This window comes from Anolis sagrei, chromosome 4 (assembly GCF_037176765.1).
Source record: "Anolis sagrei isolate rAnoSag1 chromosome 4, rAnoSag1.mat, whole genome shotgun sequence".
Classification (NCBI taxonomy): Eukaryota; Metazoa; Chordata; class Lepidosauria; order Squamata; family Dactyloidae; genus Anolis; species Anolis sagrei.
In genome coordinates this window covers 58,263,831-58,282,999 of record NC_090024.1, presented here as the reverse complement: position 1 = coordinate 58,282,999, position 19,169 = coordinate 58,263,831, and the positions used below count along the sequence as shown (strand labels likewise).

Sequence of the window (19,169 nt, the reverse complement as noted above, 5' to 3'; positions counted from 1 at the left end):
TGAAGTTATTCTCTGCTGAGCCTTTTAAACAAGGCTTCTGTAACCTTGGGGTTTAAATTATTTGAACTGGGTAACATTCATTAGCTGCAGTCATCCTGGACTATGATTAGTGATTTAGTTGTAGTCCAAAACATGTAGAGCACTGGTTTTCAACCTGTGAGTGCCTAGGTGTTTTGGCCTACAACTCCCAGAAATCCCAGCCAGTTTACCAGCTATTAGGATTTCTGGGAGTTGAAGGCCAAAACAGGTTGAGAACCACTGACATAGAGGCTACCATATTTGGGGAGCTCTTTGAATGATATACTCAATTTAGACATTAGGGTGTCTTGTAGATGATAATCAGTCCTCATCTCAGAGGAGAATTGTTGCCCACAGCTGTGGTTAGGGAAGTCACATAGAATGATGCCATATAATCACTTAACATCATTAGGTCATTTATCTATGATATTTCAGGATTCATGCACTTCCTTCCTTTGCTCAATTTAAACATATGATGCTGATGAAGATCATAGGGAGACAAAAACTTCAGTACAAAGTATCCTATGGTTTCCTTCTCATCAAATTTAGGAATTCTTCTAGTCTGGGTGAAATGATAAACATCTGAATTGATTTATGTATTTATTTTATTTATATGCTGCCTTCTTCTGGAGTGGCTCAAAGTAGCTCACAAAAACAATCAATGAAAATTTGATAATACATGAAGAACAATTAAAATCACCACATTAAAACAGTATAGCATTATTTTAAAAGCATACATTTTTAAAAAACCGAACACATGTGCCATTACATATAATAAAAACAAGTGATTATGTATTAAAAGCCCGCTTAAACAAAAAAGGTCTTTGCCTACCCAAAAAAGAGAAAAGGAGCCAACCTAGTCTGGCATGGAAGGAAATTCCAGAAGATTGGAGCAGCCACTAAGAGGGCTCTGTCGCATGTCCCCACCAAGTTAGTCTGTGATGATAATGGAACTGAGTGAAAGCCCTCCCCTATAGATCTTAAGATTATGGCCAGTTCATATAGAAAGATACAGTCTATTAAATAGTTTGGGCCAAAGTCACACTGGTTAGTACTTTGAATTGTGCTTAGAAAGGAATTGGTAGCCAATAAAAACAGTTTGAACAAGCAAGTTACATGCTTTCTGAAACTTATTCCAGTCAGTATTCTGACCACAATATATCTGACCCACTAAGGTTTCCTAGCAGATTTTAAAGGCAGCTCAATGTAGAGCAGTGGTTCTCAACCTGTGAGTCCCCAAAGTTTTGACCTTCAACTCCCTAACAGCTGGTAAACTGGCTGGGATTTCTGGGAGTTGTAGGCCAAAACAACTTGGGACCCTCAGGTTGATAACCACTGATGTAGAGATTGTTACAGTTGTCCAAATGGGATGTTATCATGGCATGGGTCATCATAGTCAGATTGATGTCTCATGGAACAGGTGCAGTTGGTGATACAGTTTGAAAAACAGCACAACACACTCCCAGCCACTAATCAAAACTGGACATTTGGGGAAATAAATTAGGTGGTATTTTAAATTGTTACATCCACAATGTTTGCATAAGGCCACATCACAGCTCTTTGGAAAGACCTTTATTTTTTCAGATTATGCACACCACATATTTTCTAACTCAGTTTTAGAATTCGCTTTTTAAATAGTACCATTATACCATCTAACATGTCTCTGCCCTTGTTTTCAAAACTAGAAGAAGATTTCCTGCCATTAAGAGTGTGGTTTTCTTGTTTGTTTGTTTTTTACCTTTTTGGCAATTTATTTCAACATAAGATCCACAAGTTGACACATATTCTAACATAACATTCAAACTAGTTGTTCAGTGAACAGAGGATTTTTTTTTAAGCAGAAAGGTATCTTAGCATATGATGTAATAGTTTTCACCAGCATAATGTTTATTTTCCTTGGCAGGAATGAAAGTGATAATTAAATAATTCCAGTAACTGCATAACATTTACATTCTAATTAAGCAGTTTTGGAAATCAACCTAGAAACAGATATTTTAAGGAGTGACTGATAAATGTATTTTCTTTTCTAAAAGAAGAGATAATGCATAAAAAGGTATGCTAGAATTACATAGATGATCTAATCTCTAAAAATCTCAAAATTACTAGGGTATTTCTAATGAGATCAATCTAGCAATGATTTTTTTAAATATACCTTGTATAGGGAAATATGAGGCTAAGGATGTGCAATATGAGACAAAATCAGTCGGAAGCATAAATAGCATGTTCGTGTAGTAAACACAGTACTTTCATTAACTACATCTTAATGTAAGAAAGAGAATACCACATAATTGTCACAGAATACTTACTGGTGGCAGTATAGATTGCATATTTTGATTGGAGTCTGCTATCGTAGCTAAGTAGACCAAGTTTGTATGCAACAACTGCTGATATCTATTTTTTTTAAAAAGAGGGAAAAAAAGAATATATTCTAAATTCAAATTTGTTGCATATGTTAATAGTTTTGCTGCTGCTGTTATTAATTCATTTATATCCCAACTTTTTCCTGTACTGGAACACACAATTAAAGCACTTTAAAAATGCATATATGCCATTTAATTGTACATAGAAATAAAAAAAATACAAAAACATCAAGATCAACCAAACAATTTTGAAAAAAAAAAGCTGAACAGAAAGGTTTTCACTTGTTGATAGACAGCAAGGAGCAAGTCATTCCAATCTCCCTTGTGAGGGAATTTCGAAGTCTAGGAGCAGCCACTGAGAAGGGTCTCTCTTCAGTTCGCACCAAAGAAGATAGATCTGAAAGAAGATCCTTTCCCAATGATCTTAAAAGCCTAGCTCAACACATATTCAAAGATATGGTCCTTCAGACAGCTTAGACCAGAACCATATAAGGCTTTTTAGGTCATAAGCAATTATTTGAATTGTGCCTAGATATGATGAAGAGTTCCATGCTCCCAGTCTCAGAGTCAAAAATTCCAGCACCATGGGCTGGATGTAGTATTGTGGCCTGACTGTTTTACAATAAAGTATATTAAAATATTTGGTTAGCAGTTCTTTGTTATATGTCAGCCAAAACCAGGATGGCAAGGTGTGATTTGTCACTTCCTTTGGATATTTATAGACATTTGCAGGTTGAATTAATTTCTCTCATTCTGGGTTTTTCCTTAGATATTTATAAGGGATACTATGAGATGTATGTATTTATGAGATGTATGGATTTATAAGGGATACTATGAGATTTATAAGGGATGAGAAATGTAGGGACATCTAAAAGTAAGGTTTGCATGCCATCCTTCTTCAAGTAAACCTGATGTGTTCTATGCTTTCTAAACTTAATCTAATACAAGTTTGCTTCACTCAAATTTTACAGAAATGTCAATGAATGATGCCAAAGAACTTGATGTACACGGTACAGGGATATAATCTTGTATGAATGAGTTTGGTTTTGCTTGTTAAACAATTAACCATAGTCTCTGCAAAAAAAAATCCAGTCACCACTGTCCAGTAATATAAATTAATTATGTAATAATAACCCATTATATAAACTGTGCATCAGGTTGCCCAGTTTGGAAGCAGCAGCTGACGCAGAATCCAACAGACCACTGATAACAAGGGAACACAATATTTGTTTATGCATTGGCAACCATTTATTTTAGGAACTGCTTCAGGGTGTTGGTTTTCACATTTAAAACCCCGAATAGGATGTGTTTATCTAACACCCACCTTTTTACATTTCTTTAGAAATAATAATAATAACCCTTTATTTGTACCCCACTACCATCTCCCCAAGGGACTCGGTGCGGCTTACATGAGGCCGAGCCCAAACACAACAATACAAGCAATAATAACAACAATACAAGCAATTAAAAAACATAGACAATAAAATACATAACATTATCAATAAGACAACACATAATTAAAAACAGTAGGAAGGCCAAATGTAGAGTTAAAATTGGAAATAATGCTGGGACATGGACAAATGTGATACTGGTGTTTGTGGAAGGGCATACGAGCAGACTTAAAGAAATGTAAAGTGCTTTGGAGGACAAAGTACTATGGGATCATTATTCCAGGAAGGCACGCTGGAACAGCCATGTCTTCAAGCTCCTCCTGAAGACTGCCAGAGTTGGAGCCTGTCTGATGTCTTTAGGGAGTGAGTTCCAGAGTCGAGAGGCCACCACCCCTCGACTAATAACAATAAAAGTAATAATTTCCCTATGAGCAGATTGTTTTTGCAGAGTTTATAGAGATGTAGCAATGCTGCAAGAGGGAGGAACTTGCTTTTCTTTTAACTTGCCAATTTGGTACTTCACCAGCATGCTGGCTTATGCTTACCTGTATTTCGCAAAACAGATATAAGGGCAAGTCAGTTGCCCAGGAGGAGATGTTACTTGTGCCAACGGAATAACTGACAGGAATGCTGTGTAACCTGATGTTAGGTTGGTTTCTCCATAAAGAATCCACAGGCTAGCTTGCACAACTTATTTCATGCTACTGATAGACCTGCTCCACTTGCAAACCACAGTTCCCATGCACTACATACAGATTGTCAACTTACTGAGAGCATTCAGTGGCTTTGCCTTTGTTCTGGTAGTCCATTATACATTGAATAAGATGGTTGTTTTCATCCAACATCTGAAAACAAAACAGATGCTAAGAATAAGACTAATCTACTTCAACATACATACAATTCTATTCAGTTTCTTTAAATATTCTAACTTAAGATAGAATACTGTGTACATTCAGATTGAACTGGAAAGAAATTTCTAGGTATTCTTCTAAACTTCCTGAAACTAACTTCACTTTAGGTCTTAAGACATTTAACATTTACTGGTATTAAAATACATTTACCAAAAGCATTCTGTCATTTTGGAATTATCACCTATCAAAGTAACAGATTTCTTCATTCTAGATACAAGTAGAGTTGTACTTTATTAGCATTTTACTTTCAGTTGAAACCATACTCTCTCTCAGCCCATCTTGGAGAATCTTGGAGAATCTTATTGCCATTTTCTTTTGTTTACAAGATGAATTCAAAAGTTCATCGCCTACATGATTTAAGCAACATGAAATGGGCAAAAGGGATAATCCCCTCATTTGCTCTTCTCTCTTATGTACTTCCTGCCTCTTCTTGCAGCCCTCCAGAAAGTGGAGGGATTAGCCTATGTAATATGGAACCATATGTAAGCATATCATTCCCCTACAAAATTCAGAATGCTAGAACTTGAGGTTCTAAACTACACAAGGAACTAATACTGCTAGAGACTTCTCTATACGGGGTCTTACTGTATCAGAATTAGATATTAAAACTTTGAAAAGAAAATAAAGTATTACTTGAATAGGTGATAATAACTTTAAATATGGAAGCACTAATGCAATAAATGCAGCTTTTAGATTTCAAAACAGTTTTGAGTAAGAGACTTTGTATCGGCAACATGTACCAACAAGAGTTTTACATTCTCAGTACATTAATTACCATTGTCATGAACTAAGAAACTCCAGAAGCTAAAACACCTACACATTTCCATTACTAATCTTTCCAGTTTCACATGTAATTGCAAGCTATGCATTACATGGTTGCAGTCCTATTAGCCTTCTACCCACTACTATCAAACTTATGTTTCAGATGCACATTTATTTCATGTTGCAAATCCAGTGTTCAAGTATATATATTTATTTAATCACAGCTACATGTTTTAAGAGTTACAATAGTATGTTCACTGTTCTGTTCACCTTCTTACTCCCTCCCACAATGTGAAAGAATGTCTATTCTCACCTTCCGTGAACCCATAAAACTTAGATTGTTACTTTTCCAGACAGTTTAGCTTATAATACCTTTCCAAACTAGTGTTCCTTCGCTCCTTTGCGGTTCACTTACTGCAGACTTGCTATTTCGCGGTTTTCTCTGCATGGCCCTCCTCCTCCTCCTCGCCTCCCCTCTCCCCTTGGCAGCTCAGCAGCTCCCAAGTGAGGGAGAAGTGGAGGGAAAGCAAAGGAAGAAAGAAGGCAAGGAGGGAGGGAGGGAAGGTGAGGAGGAGGAGGGCTGCACAGACAAAAGTGTCCCTCTTGCCAGGGGAGGGTGGCATGGGTGCCCGAGGGAGGTAGGGTGGGGAAAGAGGAGAGGAAAGAGAAGGTGAAGTGAGGGGGGGGGAGTGTCCCTATTTCACGGAACACCTGCGATAAGTGAGGGAACACTGTATTCCATTTATAATAGCATTACACTGAACTAAAGCATATAGTCCTGAGGCAATGCCCTGCTCCCTCTGATCCCAGCAGACTCTAAAGCGCCGAACACTGAAGCAGAGAATGGGACCTAAGATGAGACCTGTGACTGCCACTATCTTACAACTAATACTGTAACCCCAAATATAGGTTGAGCATCTCTTATTCCAAATCCTGAAACCCAAAACATATGGGTGGCTGAGATAGTGTCACCTTTGCTTTTTGAAGCGTCAGTGAACATTATTTCATGCATGAAATAATTAATATTGTATAAAGTTAACTTCAGGCTATGTGCATAAAATGTATATGAAACATAAATTAAATTTTCTATGTGGATCTCCAAGTTATCACATTATATATGTATATACAAATGCAGATAATTCAAAATCTAAAAATACCCCAAATTCAAAATACTTGTGGTCCCATGCATTTTGGATAAGAGATACAGAACCTGTATATGCATTGCCTAATATCTACCCCTTGGAAGGGAAATCCACTCCTGAGTTATCATGGAGAAAAGGTGTCTCCACTGAAGTTTTATCTACCATCCTTGTTTCCACAACAACTTACATTTTTTCAAAACCCAATTTTCACAGGGACAGAAAGTGAGATGAAATCTTTTGAACAGGGGCACAGACAGCAAAACAAACGCCACAGAGCTGTTGATGCTTCCCCAAACCCTTCTCCAAAAGCGAAAAGATAAATATTTTTGGCTGTAGTTACACTTAAAAAATGTACCTTTTCTGACTTACAAACAAGTTCAACTTAAGAACAATCCTACAGAACCTTTCTTGTTTGTAACTTGGGGACTGTCTGTTTTTAACTTTGAATATGTTTTAATGGATTTTAACTGTGAATGTTTTAATGCTGTTTATATTTAATTCTGTTTTAATGTTTGCATATTTTAAATTGTTTGCTAATACTTTTATGTTAAGCCTCTTTGAGTTTCCTTTGGGAAATATAAAGCAGGGTATAAATAAATATTGCAATAATAATAATAATAATCTAAATTGAAAAGATAAAAAACAAAATCTAAAACACATTTGGTTCCAAACATTTCAGGTAAGAGACAGCCAAGCTGTACCTGTTTCTGCAAATGCACAATGAGATAGCTTGGAGATGGGGCTCAAGTTTCAACATGAAAATAATTCAGGTTTTTCACACACCTGATTATTATATACATTGCTGGAAGGTAATTTTTAATTGTGTATGAAACGAAGTATACATATAATGAACCATCTGAGAGCAAATACTGTAGAATGATTGCAGCTTGGCACCACTTTCACTAGCATGGCTCAATGCTAGAGAATCCTAGGAGTTGTAGTTTGGTGACTCTGTGGCAGAGAAGGCCATGGGCCTTGTAAGGAATTGTGCGAGTTAAAGTTCAAAACACCTAGAGGGCCGTAGTTGGCCCATGCCTGGTGTAAGTAAAGGTTTCCCCTTGACATTTAGGGCCCTTCCACATAGCCCTATATCCTAGAACAGGGGTCCTCAAACTTCTTAAACAAAGGGCCAGGTGACAGTCCCTCAAACTGTTGGCGGGCCGGATTATAATTTGAAAAAAGCATGAATGAATTGCTAGGGACACTGGCCATATCTTATTTGTAGTGCAAAAAAACCCACTTAAAAACAATACAATAATTAAAATGAAGAGCAATTTTAACAAATGTAAACTTATTCAAAAGTATTTCAATGGGAAGTGTGGGCCTGCTTTTGGCTGATGGGATAGGATTGTCATTGTTGTGTGCTTTCAAGTTATTTCAGACTTAGGTTGACCCTGAATGAGGGGCAGAGAAATGACCTTGAAGGGCTGTATCCGGCCCCCGAGCCTTAGCTTGAGGACCTCTGTCCTAGAACATTAAGGCAGGAAAACCCACAATATCTGCTTTGAACTAGGGTATGTGAGTCCACACTGTCATATATCCCAGTTCAAAGCAGATGTGGGATTTTATTCAGCTGTGTGAAAGGTGGTGGGGGTCATACTCATCTCCATTTCTAAGCTGCATGGGGTGCTGTTACCTTCCCACGGAAGTGGTACCTACTGATCTACTCACATTTGCATGCTAGGTTGGCAGAAGTTGGGGTTAACAGCGGGAGCTCACCCCGCTCCCCGGATTTGAATCACCGACCTTTCGGTCAGCAAGTTCAGCACAGTGGTTTAACCCACTGCACCACAGGGGGCTCCATGCCTGGTACAGATGCCACTAATTAAGACAATTTGGGAATATTAGGACCAGGCATGGAGCCCCCTGTGGTGCAGTGGGTTAAACCACTGAGCTGCTGAACTTGCTGACCGAAAGGTCGGTGATTCAAATCCAGAGAGCGGGGTGAGCCATTTTCAGAATTGGGGATAAGGAATGATCAATGTGGTCCTTTCCACACAGCTGTATAAAATCCCACGTTATCTGCTTTGAACTGAATTATATGGCAGTGCGGACTCAAGATAGCCTAGATCAGGGGTCCACAAACTTTTTAAACAGAGGGCCAGGTTACAGTTCCTCAAACATGAATGAATTCCTATGCATTCCACATATCTTATTTGTAGTGCAAAAATCACTTAAAAACAATACAATAATTAAAATGAAGAACAATTTAAACAAATAGAAACTTATTAGTATCTCAATGGGAAGTGTGGGCCTGGTTTTGGCTCAAGAGATAGGATTGTTGTCGTTGTTGTTGTGTGCTTTCAAGTCATTTCAGACTTAGGTTGACCCTTAGCAAGGGCCGGATAAATGACCTTGGAGAGCCGCATCCGGCCCCCGGGCCTTAGTTTGAGGACCCCTGGCCTAGATTTAAAAAAAAAGATATTGTGGGTTATCTGTCTTGATATTTTGGGGCCCCTTCCACACAGATGAATAAAAACCCACATGATCGGCTTTGAACTGGGACATAGAGCAGTGTGGACTCTGATAATCCAGATCAAGGCAGAGATTGTGGATTATGTGTCTTGATATTCTGGGTGATAGGACTGTGTGGAAGGGCCCTCAGTGGAAGGAACAAAGAAGGACTCCATTCACATAGCAAGAAGGGTGTATTCCTCTCGCCATCATTCCCCTCAGGGCCTCGGCTACCTTCCTGGGTTTCGGGAAGGCCACTGTCCCATCTGCACTGACCATTTAGCGCAGTTTGAAGAAAGTGATGACACAGGAAACCCAGGACCCACTTTGAGGCCCAGGTGGTGGTGGTGGTGACAGAAGCCAGAGAGCAAAGAGGCGTTTAAAGGGCGAGCTGTGGGGGGAGCGTGTTTCCTGGCTCCAGCTGCGAGCTGGTCTAAGCGGCCAGTGCGGAGGGAGGCCTTTCCCGGACCCGGGTTGCCCCGCTTCCCGCCCAGGCCCTTCCGCCCACCTTCTGGATCGCAGCCGGCGTGATCTCGCCCTTCCCCCTCTGCCTGGGGGCGGCGAAGGCCACCGACATCGCGAAGGACCCCCACGCCGCCTTCTTCCCCGGCTGCTCCTCGCCTTCGCCTTCCTTTCTCCGCGCCCCTCACACGACGGACGCCTCTCTGAGGAGCAGAGCGAGTCGGAGGAGGAAGCGGCTGCCCGTTGGGACGAACCATTGCACGGCGCGGGGGGAGGCAAGCCTTGAACCCGCCTCACTCAGTGGACACAGCCACTCACCCCGCCTCGCGTTTCATTTAACTGTGTCCCAAAACGTCACAGGCGTTTTGTTTCTGGTGGCTGGGAGTGTGGTTTCGAGGGCGCTCAGGCAGTCGTCCTCCCCCATTTCTGCGTGATAATGGTACGTTCCTACCCGACCTCCTTCGAGAGCTGAAAGCGACAACAAATGGTCCTGCCCAGAAAGAAGAGGAGGAGGAGGGAAGAGGAGGGAGCGCATGGTGTCCTCCCACTCTTTCTCCTCCTCCTTTTTGCCCAGAGTGGGCCTCTTTTCCTGTCACGAGCCGCGAAAGGGAAACTCCAAACCCGCCTCTCTCTCCATCTGTCCATCTATCTATCTAAATAAATAAAAAGTAATGTTTGTTTGTGGGATTAACAGAACTCAAAAACCATTGGACCAATTGACACCAAATTTGGACAGCATACACCTAACCACCCAATGTATGTCCAGCATCCACCTAACAACCCAAATGTACCTGATGAACAGCATATTATTTGAGAACACAGAAATGCTGGACCACTCTCACAACCACCATGTCAGACTACACAGAGAAGCTATTGAAATCCACAAGCATGTGGACAATTTCAAGGAAGGAAGAAACCATGAAAATGGACAAAATCTGGCTACCAGTATTTTAAAAACCTCTAAAATTACAACAACAAAACAACAGAAGGGAAACAACCAGGCACATCTTAACACCTCTCAACAAAAGATTCCCCCAGGCTCAGCCAGGCCTACAAGTGCTAATGAAGGTGGTCAGCTGAAACATTCACACCTAGCTCCAGCAGAGAAGAGCACTTTGCCCCACCCCAGTCATTCCACAGATATATAAACCCATTTTCCTAATTCCAACAGACCTCACTACCTCTGAGGTTGCTTGCCATAGATGCAGGCGAAACGTCAGGAGAAAATGCCTCTAGAACATGGCCATATAGCCCGAAAAAACTCACAAGAACCTAATGATTCCAGCCATGAAAGCCTTTGACAATACAAAATAATGTTTGTTTGTGGGATTAACAGAACTCAAAAACTTGTGGGCCAATTGACACCAAATTTGGACAGCACACACCTAACAACCCAATGTATGTCCTTCACTCAACATTTTTGATTTTGTCATTTGGGAGTTGTAGTTCCTGGGATTTATAGTTCACCTACAATCAAAGAGCATTCTGAACTCCACCAATGATGGAATTGAACCGAACGTGGCATACAGGACTCCCACGGCCCACAGAAAACACTAGAAGGGTTTGGTGGGCATTGACCCTAAGTTTTGGAGTTATTATTATTAACTTTATTTATACCCCGCAAAATCTCCCGAAGGACTCGATGCGGCTTACAAAGGCCAAGGCCACCAAGAAACAACAGCATACAAATACAACAGTAAAACTCATAAGCAAATAATAAAACATCAAGCAAAACAATAAAACACTAAAAACAATGACACCATGACATATTTAAAACCTAAAGGCTGGGCCAAATGTAATGGACAAAATTTAAAAAGTGCTAGACTTGACAGGTGATATGTAGAGGTTTTTTGGAAGTAGGTGCAATGTGCAGACATTCCTAAATCACTAACAAAGTGCATTTGGGACATGATGCCAGGAGTTTCCTATTCTGGAAAGGCACACTGGAACAGCCAGGTCTTCAGGCTCTTCCTAAAGACTGCCAACGTTGTGGCTTGTCTGATGTCCTTGGAGAGAGAGTTCCAGAGTCGGAGGGCCACCGCAGAGAAGGCCCTGTCCCTCATCCCCACCAAACATGCTTGCGACGCAGGTGGGATCGTGAGAAGGGCCTCTCCAAATGATTGAAGGGAACATGTGGGTTCATATATGGAGATGCAGTCACGCAGGTAGGTGGGTCCCACTCTGTTTAGGGCTTTGTAGGTGAGCACCTGCACCTTGAATTGGGACCGGAAGATGAACGGCAGCCAATGGAGCTCCTTAAACAGGAGGGTTGACTTCTCTCTGTAAGGAGCGCCGGCTAACAACCTGGCTGCCGACCATTGGACCAGTTGGAATTTCCGAGCCATTTTCAAGGGCAGCCCCACGTAGAGTTGTAGTTCATCTACATCCAGAGAGCACTGTGGACTCAAACAATGATGGATCTGGACCAAATTTGGCACGAATATTTCATATGCCCAAATATGAACACGGATGGACTTTGAAGGAAAGAGGCCTTGACATTTGGGAGTTGTAGTTGCTGAGATTTATAGTTCACCTACAATCAAAGAGCATTCTAAACCCTACCGATGACAGAATTGGGGCAAAATTCACACACAGAACCCCATGACCAACAGAAAATACTTACGGCCATCCAGTCCAACTCCCTTCACCTGGGCAAGAAAATGTAATCAAAGCCCTCTTGACAAAGAGCCATCCAGCCATTGGTATAGATAGATAGATATGATTCGCGCACAGAGAGAGAGAGAGAGAGAGAGAGAGTATGCTAGATTTGAAAGGGACCCCTATGGAAGGGCAATGATATGTTGCATGTTCCAGAGTAGGCAAACCAGACGATCTCGACATCACTGATAGATGTGGAATATCCTGCCTTGATATTCTGGGATATAGGATTGTGTGAAAGGTCTGTCTGTTGCTTGTTTTAGGCCTAAAACTATCTAGCAGCTTGTGATCCCTTTATTTTATCAGTTTTAGATAAACCATTTTATGCAATGCTTTTGACACGAAATAAGAGAAATAAATTACTGCAGCTGAATGCTATGGGATCCTGGGATTTGTAGTTTGGTGAGGCAGCAGCACTCTTTGACAAAGGAGGGTAAAGACCTTGTAAAACTACAACTATCATTTCACGGTCTCTACATTCTTTTCGTGTTTTTTGCCATTTCTTTTTTTGAAAAGATGTTGAGAGCTAGTTGATTGACAAAACATTACGCCACCTTTTCTAAGAATATAGCTACATTGTAGAATTAATGTAGTTTGATACCACTTTAACTGTCAAAGCTCAATGCTATGGACTCTGTGGAGTTGTGGTTTAGTGAGGTACCAACACTCTTTGGCAGAGAACGCAAAAGACTTTGTAAAACTACAACCCAGGGTTCATAGCACTGAACCATAGCAGTTCAACTGGCGTCAAACTGCTCTTATTCTACAGTGAAGATGCACCTTAGTCCAACACTGAAAGCACTATACCCTACAGAAAGAGTTTGAAACCCTTTATGATTCAAGTTGGAATGCTCTTGTAGAATTTTGTTCAATTTCTTTTGCCCAATACAAATAACATACAAAGTGGTTCTTTGGTTGCAATAAAAAGAGGATAACAAAGATTAGGAGAGAATCAGAAATTGTTTTGCTACAAATTGTCTCAGAGGCTCTGTTTTACTTTGAATTTGTTACTGATGATATTGAAAGTGTTGCATAATGTTTTGTGCAACATCATCTGCTACTGCCTGGATTTTCATTTTGTGTGCTTTCATACATTGTTTTAATCACCTACTACAATAAAAATATTGATGACGATACTGTTAACAGTATAGCTACACTATCTGAGTCAGACCTTATTAACTCTACTTCTATGCTTTGGAGCCTAGGAAACTTATTTTTTTTAGATCAGTTCCCAGAGCTCCCCAGTCAGTGTCCACATTCACTGAGGGATTCTGGATATTGTAATTAAAATCTATTTGTATTGTCCGCGAGTTCATCTACACCAGGTATGAGCAAACTTTGGCTCTCCAGGTGTTTAGGACTTCAACTCCTACCATTCTTAACAGCCCCGGGCCCCTTCCCTTTCCCCCTTAGGCTCAGTCTACGTCTTGAGGTCAACAGATAATCAAATTACATTGAGACAGGCATGGGCAAACTTTTGCCCTTCAGGTGTTTTGGACTTCAACTCCCATCAGGAATTATGGGAGTTGAACTCCAAAATACCTGGATGACTGAAGTGTACATTCTACACTGTAAAATCAATGAAATTTGAAATCACTTTAATGACTATGGCTCAGTGCTATGGAATCATGGAAGATTTAGTTTTTTAGTCTTCTCTGCAAAAGAATACTGGTACCTCAGCAAACTACAACTCCCAGGATTCCACAGCACTGAGCCATAGCAACTAACGTGGAGTCAAACTGCATTAATTGTATAGTGTAGACTGACCCTGCATGTGTTACATTAGAATTTCATTGTGCTGAGTTTAGAAACAGAAATGGAGAGAGTTAAAGACTGTTGTATATTAACACAAATTGGACCTCAAAAGCAGCACCTCATGGAAGAAGAAGAAGAAGAAGAAGAAGAAGAAGAAGAAGAAGAAGAAGAAGAAGAAGAAAAGGTACAGTATTTGGTAAGTGACAGGGTAAACATTAGGTAACTGAAAACCTAATTTCTTCCAAATAATTTCATTGGGAGATCTGGCTTTAATCTCAGCCAATAAACTCCAATTAGATTTTCTTGCTTTTCCCCTCTTTCCTTTTCTCACAGAGGATACTGGAAGGTTTGTTTGTCATTATCATTTATTTCCTGCTTTCACAAAAGATTCTGCAAGGTTTCTCAGTCATTATTCTTTACGGTATCCTAGCATCTGAAGTACCAATTGATACACAGAATCTCGTTGGCATTACACACAATAAAACATATTAGCATCATGCGTCTGTTTTGTTTTCTTGCCCCATAACAATCTCTAGGGACTAAGCAGGAAATGAAAATTTAACATGCGTGCAACAAAACACAACCTTCCTTGTCCCTTTATGACTGATTCTTTCCACAATTGTGCAAATTGGGTGCAATATATGTAAAGATGAATCAAAACTTGCATTGAATTGGACATAGAGCGTGGCCTTAATTTGTCTGCTTGGAATTAAATCATATAGGTTGCAATTGGGCTTGTTTCTAAAGAACTATGCCTATGATAACAGACCTTGGCAATTATTGTTTGCTTGAAACGAATGGATTTCAATGACATTTTGTATTCCTGTCTTTCCCTGGATTGTTCCCATTGTCACTGGCATAATAGATAATGAGGTGTCATATCTTAGCTCATGAAAACAGCATTGTGGGGTGATGGGATGTAGCTCTTCTTATGATGCTTTTTATGGCATATAAGGGATTATCTCAACAGGGCAGGATGCCTTGAATTTACTCCATTTATTGGTTTATTTTGTCTTGCCTGGCTTTTTCTAGTTTTGACATTTATGATTTGCATTGGATATTGCATGGAATATTAAAAGAGTAGCCCTTGATATATGGGCCTCTGTGTCCCAATGTAAAAATGAACTACCAAGCAACATCCCATTTACAAAGGTAGAAGTGTCTGTGATATCTTCCAGAGAGATCTTAATGAAACAAGTGAGAGTCGCAGGGATGCTAAATTTTGATTCTACCCTGTGACATGTTCGTTGGCAAATATAAATATTTTGGCATAAAAGAAATACACATCTTCTTGAACAGTCAGCACTAATGGGAGGATGTGGCATAGCCCTAGTGACAAAATCTTTCCAAGTCCTGGCTTTATTTTTCGAAAGGGAGTCTCCTACTTGCATTCATAAATAAAAAATAATATGGCACTATCTTGTCTAACTTCCCCTTAAGATTAAAAGTCCACCAAGATTTTCTTTTGTTCTTTAAGATGGTACTCTGTATCAGCAACATTTGCATCCTTCCCTTTCTCAAAGGCATTTGTGGTTCTGTAGGTTATTTCTCCCGTATCCCTTAATAATTGCTACCAGCTTGAAAAATGTCTTACTTTGGAAGAGCACAGTGGGCTTGTGATGGCCCTAAGAGTTTTATGGCTGAAATGATGTTTGAAGGGAGCTCTCAGCCCATTTCACATTTTATACACTATCGAGGTTCTCAATCTCTAGTGCTCCAATATTTCAGAGTTTTCAGAAGTTCCAACCAGTGTGGTCAATGATCAGGGGTTTGGAGAAGTGAAGTAAAAAATACTTGGAGTACAAAACTTTGTTCATTGCCCTCCCCACCCCCATGCCTTCAATTTCAAGCTCCTTCCATAGAATCATAGAAACATAGAGTTGGAAAAGACCATAAAAGCCAGCCAGTCCAACCCCCTATTCAGGAAAAACATGGTAGGGATTTTTGGGTGGCATGATTTTAATTGATGTTTTAATTGTTTGGTTTTAATTGTAATTGATTATTTGATATATGATTGTATGGCATCAAATTGCTGCCTAGAATCATAGAATCATACAATTGGAAGAGACCTTGTGAGCCATCTAGTCCAGTCCCCTACCAAGAAGCAGAAAATCATAATCAAAGCATGGCTATCTAGCCTCTGTTTAAAAGCCTCCAAAGAAGGAGCCTCCACCACACTCAGGGGCAGAGAGTTCTACTGCTGAACAGCTCTCACAGTTAGGAAGTTCTTCCTAATGTTCAGGTGGAATCTCCTTTCTTGTAGTTTGAAGCCATTGTTCCACATCCTATTGTCCAGATCAGCAAAAAAGAAGCCTGCTCCTTCCTCCCTAAGACTTCCCCTCACATATTTATACATGGCTGAAATGTCTTATCTCAGCCTTCTCTTCTGCAGGTTAAAAATGTGCAGCTTTTTAAGCTGCTCCTCATAGGAATTGTTCTCCAGACCCTTGATCATTTTAGTCACCCTTCTCTGGACACAATCCAGCTTGTCAAGATTTCTCTTAAATTGCAGTGTTCAGAACTGGATACAGTATTCCAGGTGTGGTTTGACCAAGGCAGAGTAGAGGGGTAGCATGACTTCCCTGGATCTAGACGCTATACTCCTATTTATGCAGGCCAAAATCCCATTGGCTTTTTTAGATGCCGCATCACATTGTTTATACGGTTTTATACTGTTTATAATGTTTTATATTCTTATTATTACATTGCTGTTAATTGTATATTTATGTTTGGAGGGGGGTGCCATGGGGTGCCACTTTGTTAGCCATCCCGAGTCCCTCTGCGGAGGTTGAGAAAGGATGGGATATAAAAGCCCTAAATAAATAAATAAATTGTTGGCTCATGTTTAACTTGTCCATGAGGACTCTAAGATCTTTTTCACAGGTACTGCTGTTGATCCAGGCATCCCCCATTCTGTATCTTTGCATTTAATTTTTTTTCTGCCTAAGTGGGGTATCCTGCATTTGTCCCTGGTGAACTTCATTTTGTTAGTTTTGGTCCATCTCTAATCTGTTAAGACTGTTTTGAATTCTGCTCCTGTCTTCTGTTGTGTCAATATTGTTGTGTCAATATTGTATATTATGCTTTTATGGTTTTAAATTGTATATCGTTGATTGATTCTTATCCTTGTTGTAAACCGCGTTGAGTCGCCTGTTGGGCTGAGAAACTGCGGTATACAAGTAAAGTAAATAAATAAATAATAAATAAGTATTGGTTATCTCTCCCAATTTGGTGTCATCTGCGAACTTGATGATCATGCCTTCTAAACCTTCATCTAAGTCATTAATAAAGATGTTGAACAGAACTGGGCCCAGGACAGAACCCTGTGGCACACCTGTTGTAAGGCCTCCTGAAGTCTCCTCCAGGGTGAGAAGGATGAGGTACAAATATGGGAAATCAATCAATCAATCAATCAATCAATCAAAGCATTCCTAACATATGGTCATCCAACCTCTGTTTAAAAATTTCCTGAGGAGACAACACTACACTCCAAGGCAGCATAGTCTACTGCTGAACAGCTCTTACCATCAGGAAGTTCTCCCTAATGTTTACATGGAATATATTTTCCTGCAATTTAAATCAATTATTCTGTGTCCTTATTAATCTCCAGAGCAACAGAAAACAACCTTGCCTCCTCCTCAATGTGACATCCTTTCAAATATTTAAACATGGCTATTATGTCCCCTCTCAGTCTTCTTTTTTCCTATCCAAACATACCTCTCTCCTATCTAAATATACCTAGCTCCCTAAGCTGCTCTTCATAGGGCTTGGCTTTCCAGAGTATCTCTTACTACAAGTCCCTGATGTGCTAATGTCCTCATTCTCTCTCACTCCCCTCCTCCCCCAATACATATACACCTTGAAATGTAAGGAGTAAAAGCCAGAAGAATCTTACAGTTTCATAAAGCATTTATTTTATCAACCCTCTGCTTCTTTTTAGCTGTTTATTCCTTCACTGGCAAGGATAGCTGAGACAGATAGACCAGTACTGTTGTCTTTCCTCTGTTTCCTATTCATTCTGCTTGAGAAGTTTGATCTATCCCAATCAGGAAGTCCCCCCTCCACCAGGAAAAAAAAAACCTTTATGCATGCATGCTTGGATGCATGTGTGCCAAACAGGCCCGAAGCCAGGATTTCGTTTCGAGGAGGGGGGGCTGAGTTTCGGGGGGGGGGGCTGAGTCTTAGTGAAAGAGGGTCTAGCCTAGCAAACCTTTTGTATCATTACCCCAATACCCCCATGGATATGGGATATATTGAGTATGGTGATCAGATCATGATATGAATTTCGGGGGGGGGGGCTGAAGCACCTCAAGCCCCCCCCCCCCCGGCTACATGCCTGGTGCCAAACTAGGGGGCGAGGCAGTAGTGGAGGAAGTAGTGAGTGGGCAATCCCAAATGATGTGCGAAATAAACTTTTGAACAAATGAACTCTGTAATCCCAGAATGGTTCCCAAGGTGTGCAAGGAAAGAGCATACTTCCAATTGAATCGTACTTCTAGAAACAATGCTTTTTAAATGGGAAATGAGCCTTCTGTGATATAGACCACAATCATAGAATAGAGACCATAATCAAGCAATCACAAGAAGACTAGAATTTGAAAGGACAGCTATGAACAAACTAGCTTTGAGTCCATTTAAAGATGGACTCAAAGCCAACCTTAAAAACTCTGGCATAGACACTGAGAACTGGGAAGTCCTGGCCCTTGAGAGCTCCAATTGGAGGTCAGCTGTGATGAGCAGTGCTGCAGAATTTGAAGAGGCACAAATAGAGGGTGAAAGAGAGAAACGTGCCAAGAGGAAGGCGCATCAAGTTAACCCCGACCAGGACCACCTTCCACCTGGAAACCAATGCCCTCACTACGGGAGAAGATGCAGATCAAGAATAGGGCTCCACAGTCACCTACGGACCCACCCTGGAGGATTATTCTACTCAGACAATGAGGGATCGCCTAAGTAAGTAAAGTTATGTATTATTGTGATATGTTTCTATTTGGTTTTGTTTCGTTTTTATTTTATTGCCTTACGTTTTAACTCTGTGCTCTCTGGGCTTGTCCCTTTGTAAGCCGCCCTGAGTCCCTTTGGGGAGATGGAGGAAGGGTATAAAAATAAAGTTGTTGTTGTTGTTGTTGTTGTTGTTGTTGTTGTTGTTATTTGAAACACAACAAGATGAGTCGACAGCAAACAAAATCACTCTGCTGGCTGTTGTATTGGATCACGCATTGGACACTTCCCAAGTGTCTAGGACTGTGTGATGTA

General features: G+C 40.4%; 1 protein-coding gene across 3 annotated transcripts in view; it reads right to left on the bottom strand.

The window, feature by feature from the left end:
• Nucleotides 1–9,754, bottom strand: part of SS18 (SS18 subunit of BAF chromatin remodeling complex) — a 33,141-nt gene extending 23,387 nt beyond the window's left edge. For 2 of the 3 annotated variants that reach the window (XM_060775193.2, XM_060775195.2), the window contains exons 1-3: nt 9,547–9,752; nt 4,538–4,614; nt 2,325–2,409 (exon numbers count right to left, since the gene is read on the bottom strand). In XM_060775193.2, the coding sequence (XP_060631176.1) occupies nt 2,325–2,409; nt 4,538–4,614; nt 9,547–9,615 (231 nt within the window). In that variant the 5' untranslated portion in view covers nt 9,616–9,752. Of the gene's footprint in view, nt 1–2,324; nt 2,410–4,537; nt 4,615–9,546 lie in introns of all 3 variants that reach the window. The other variant, XM_060775192.2, reaches the window with a different exon arrangement.
• Nucleotides 9,755–19,169: the final 9,415 nt, after the last annotated feature.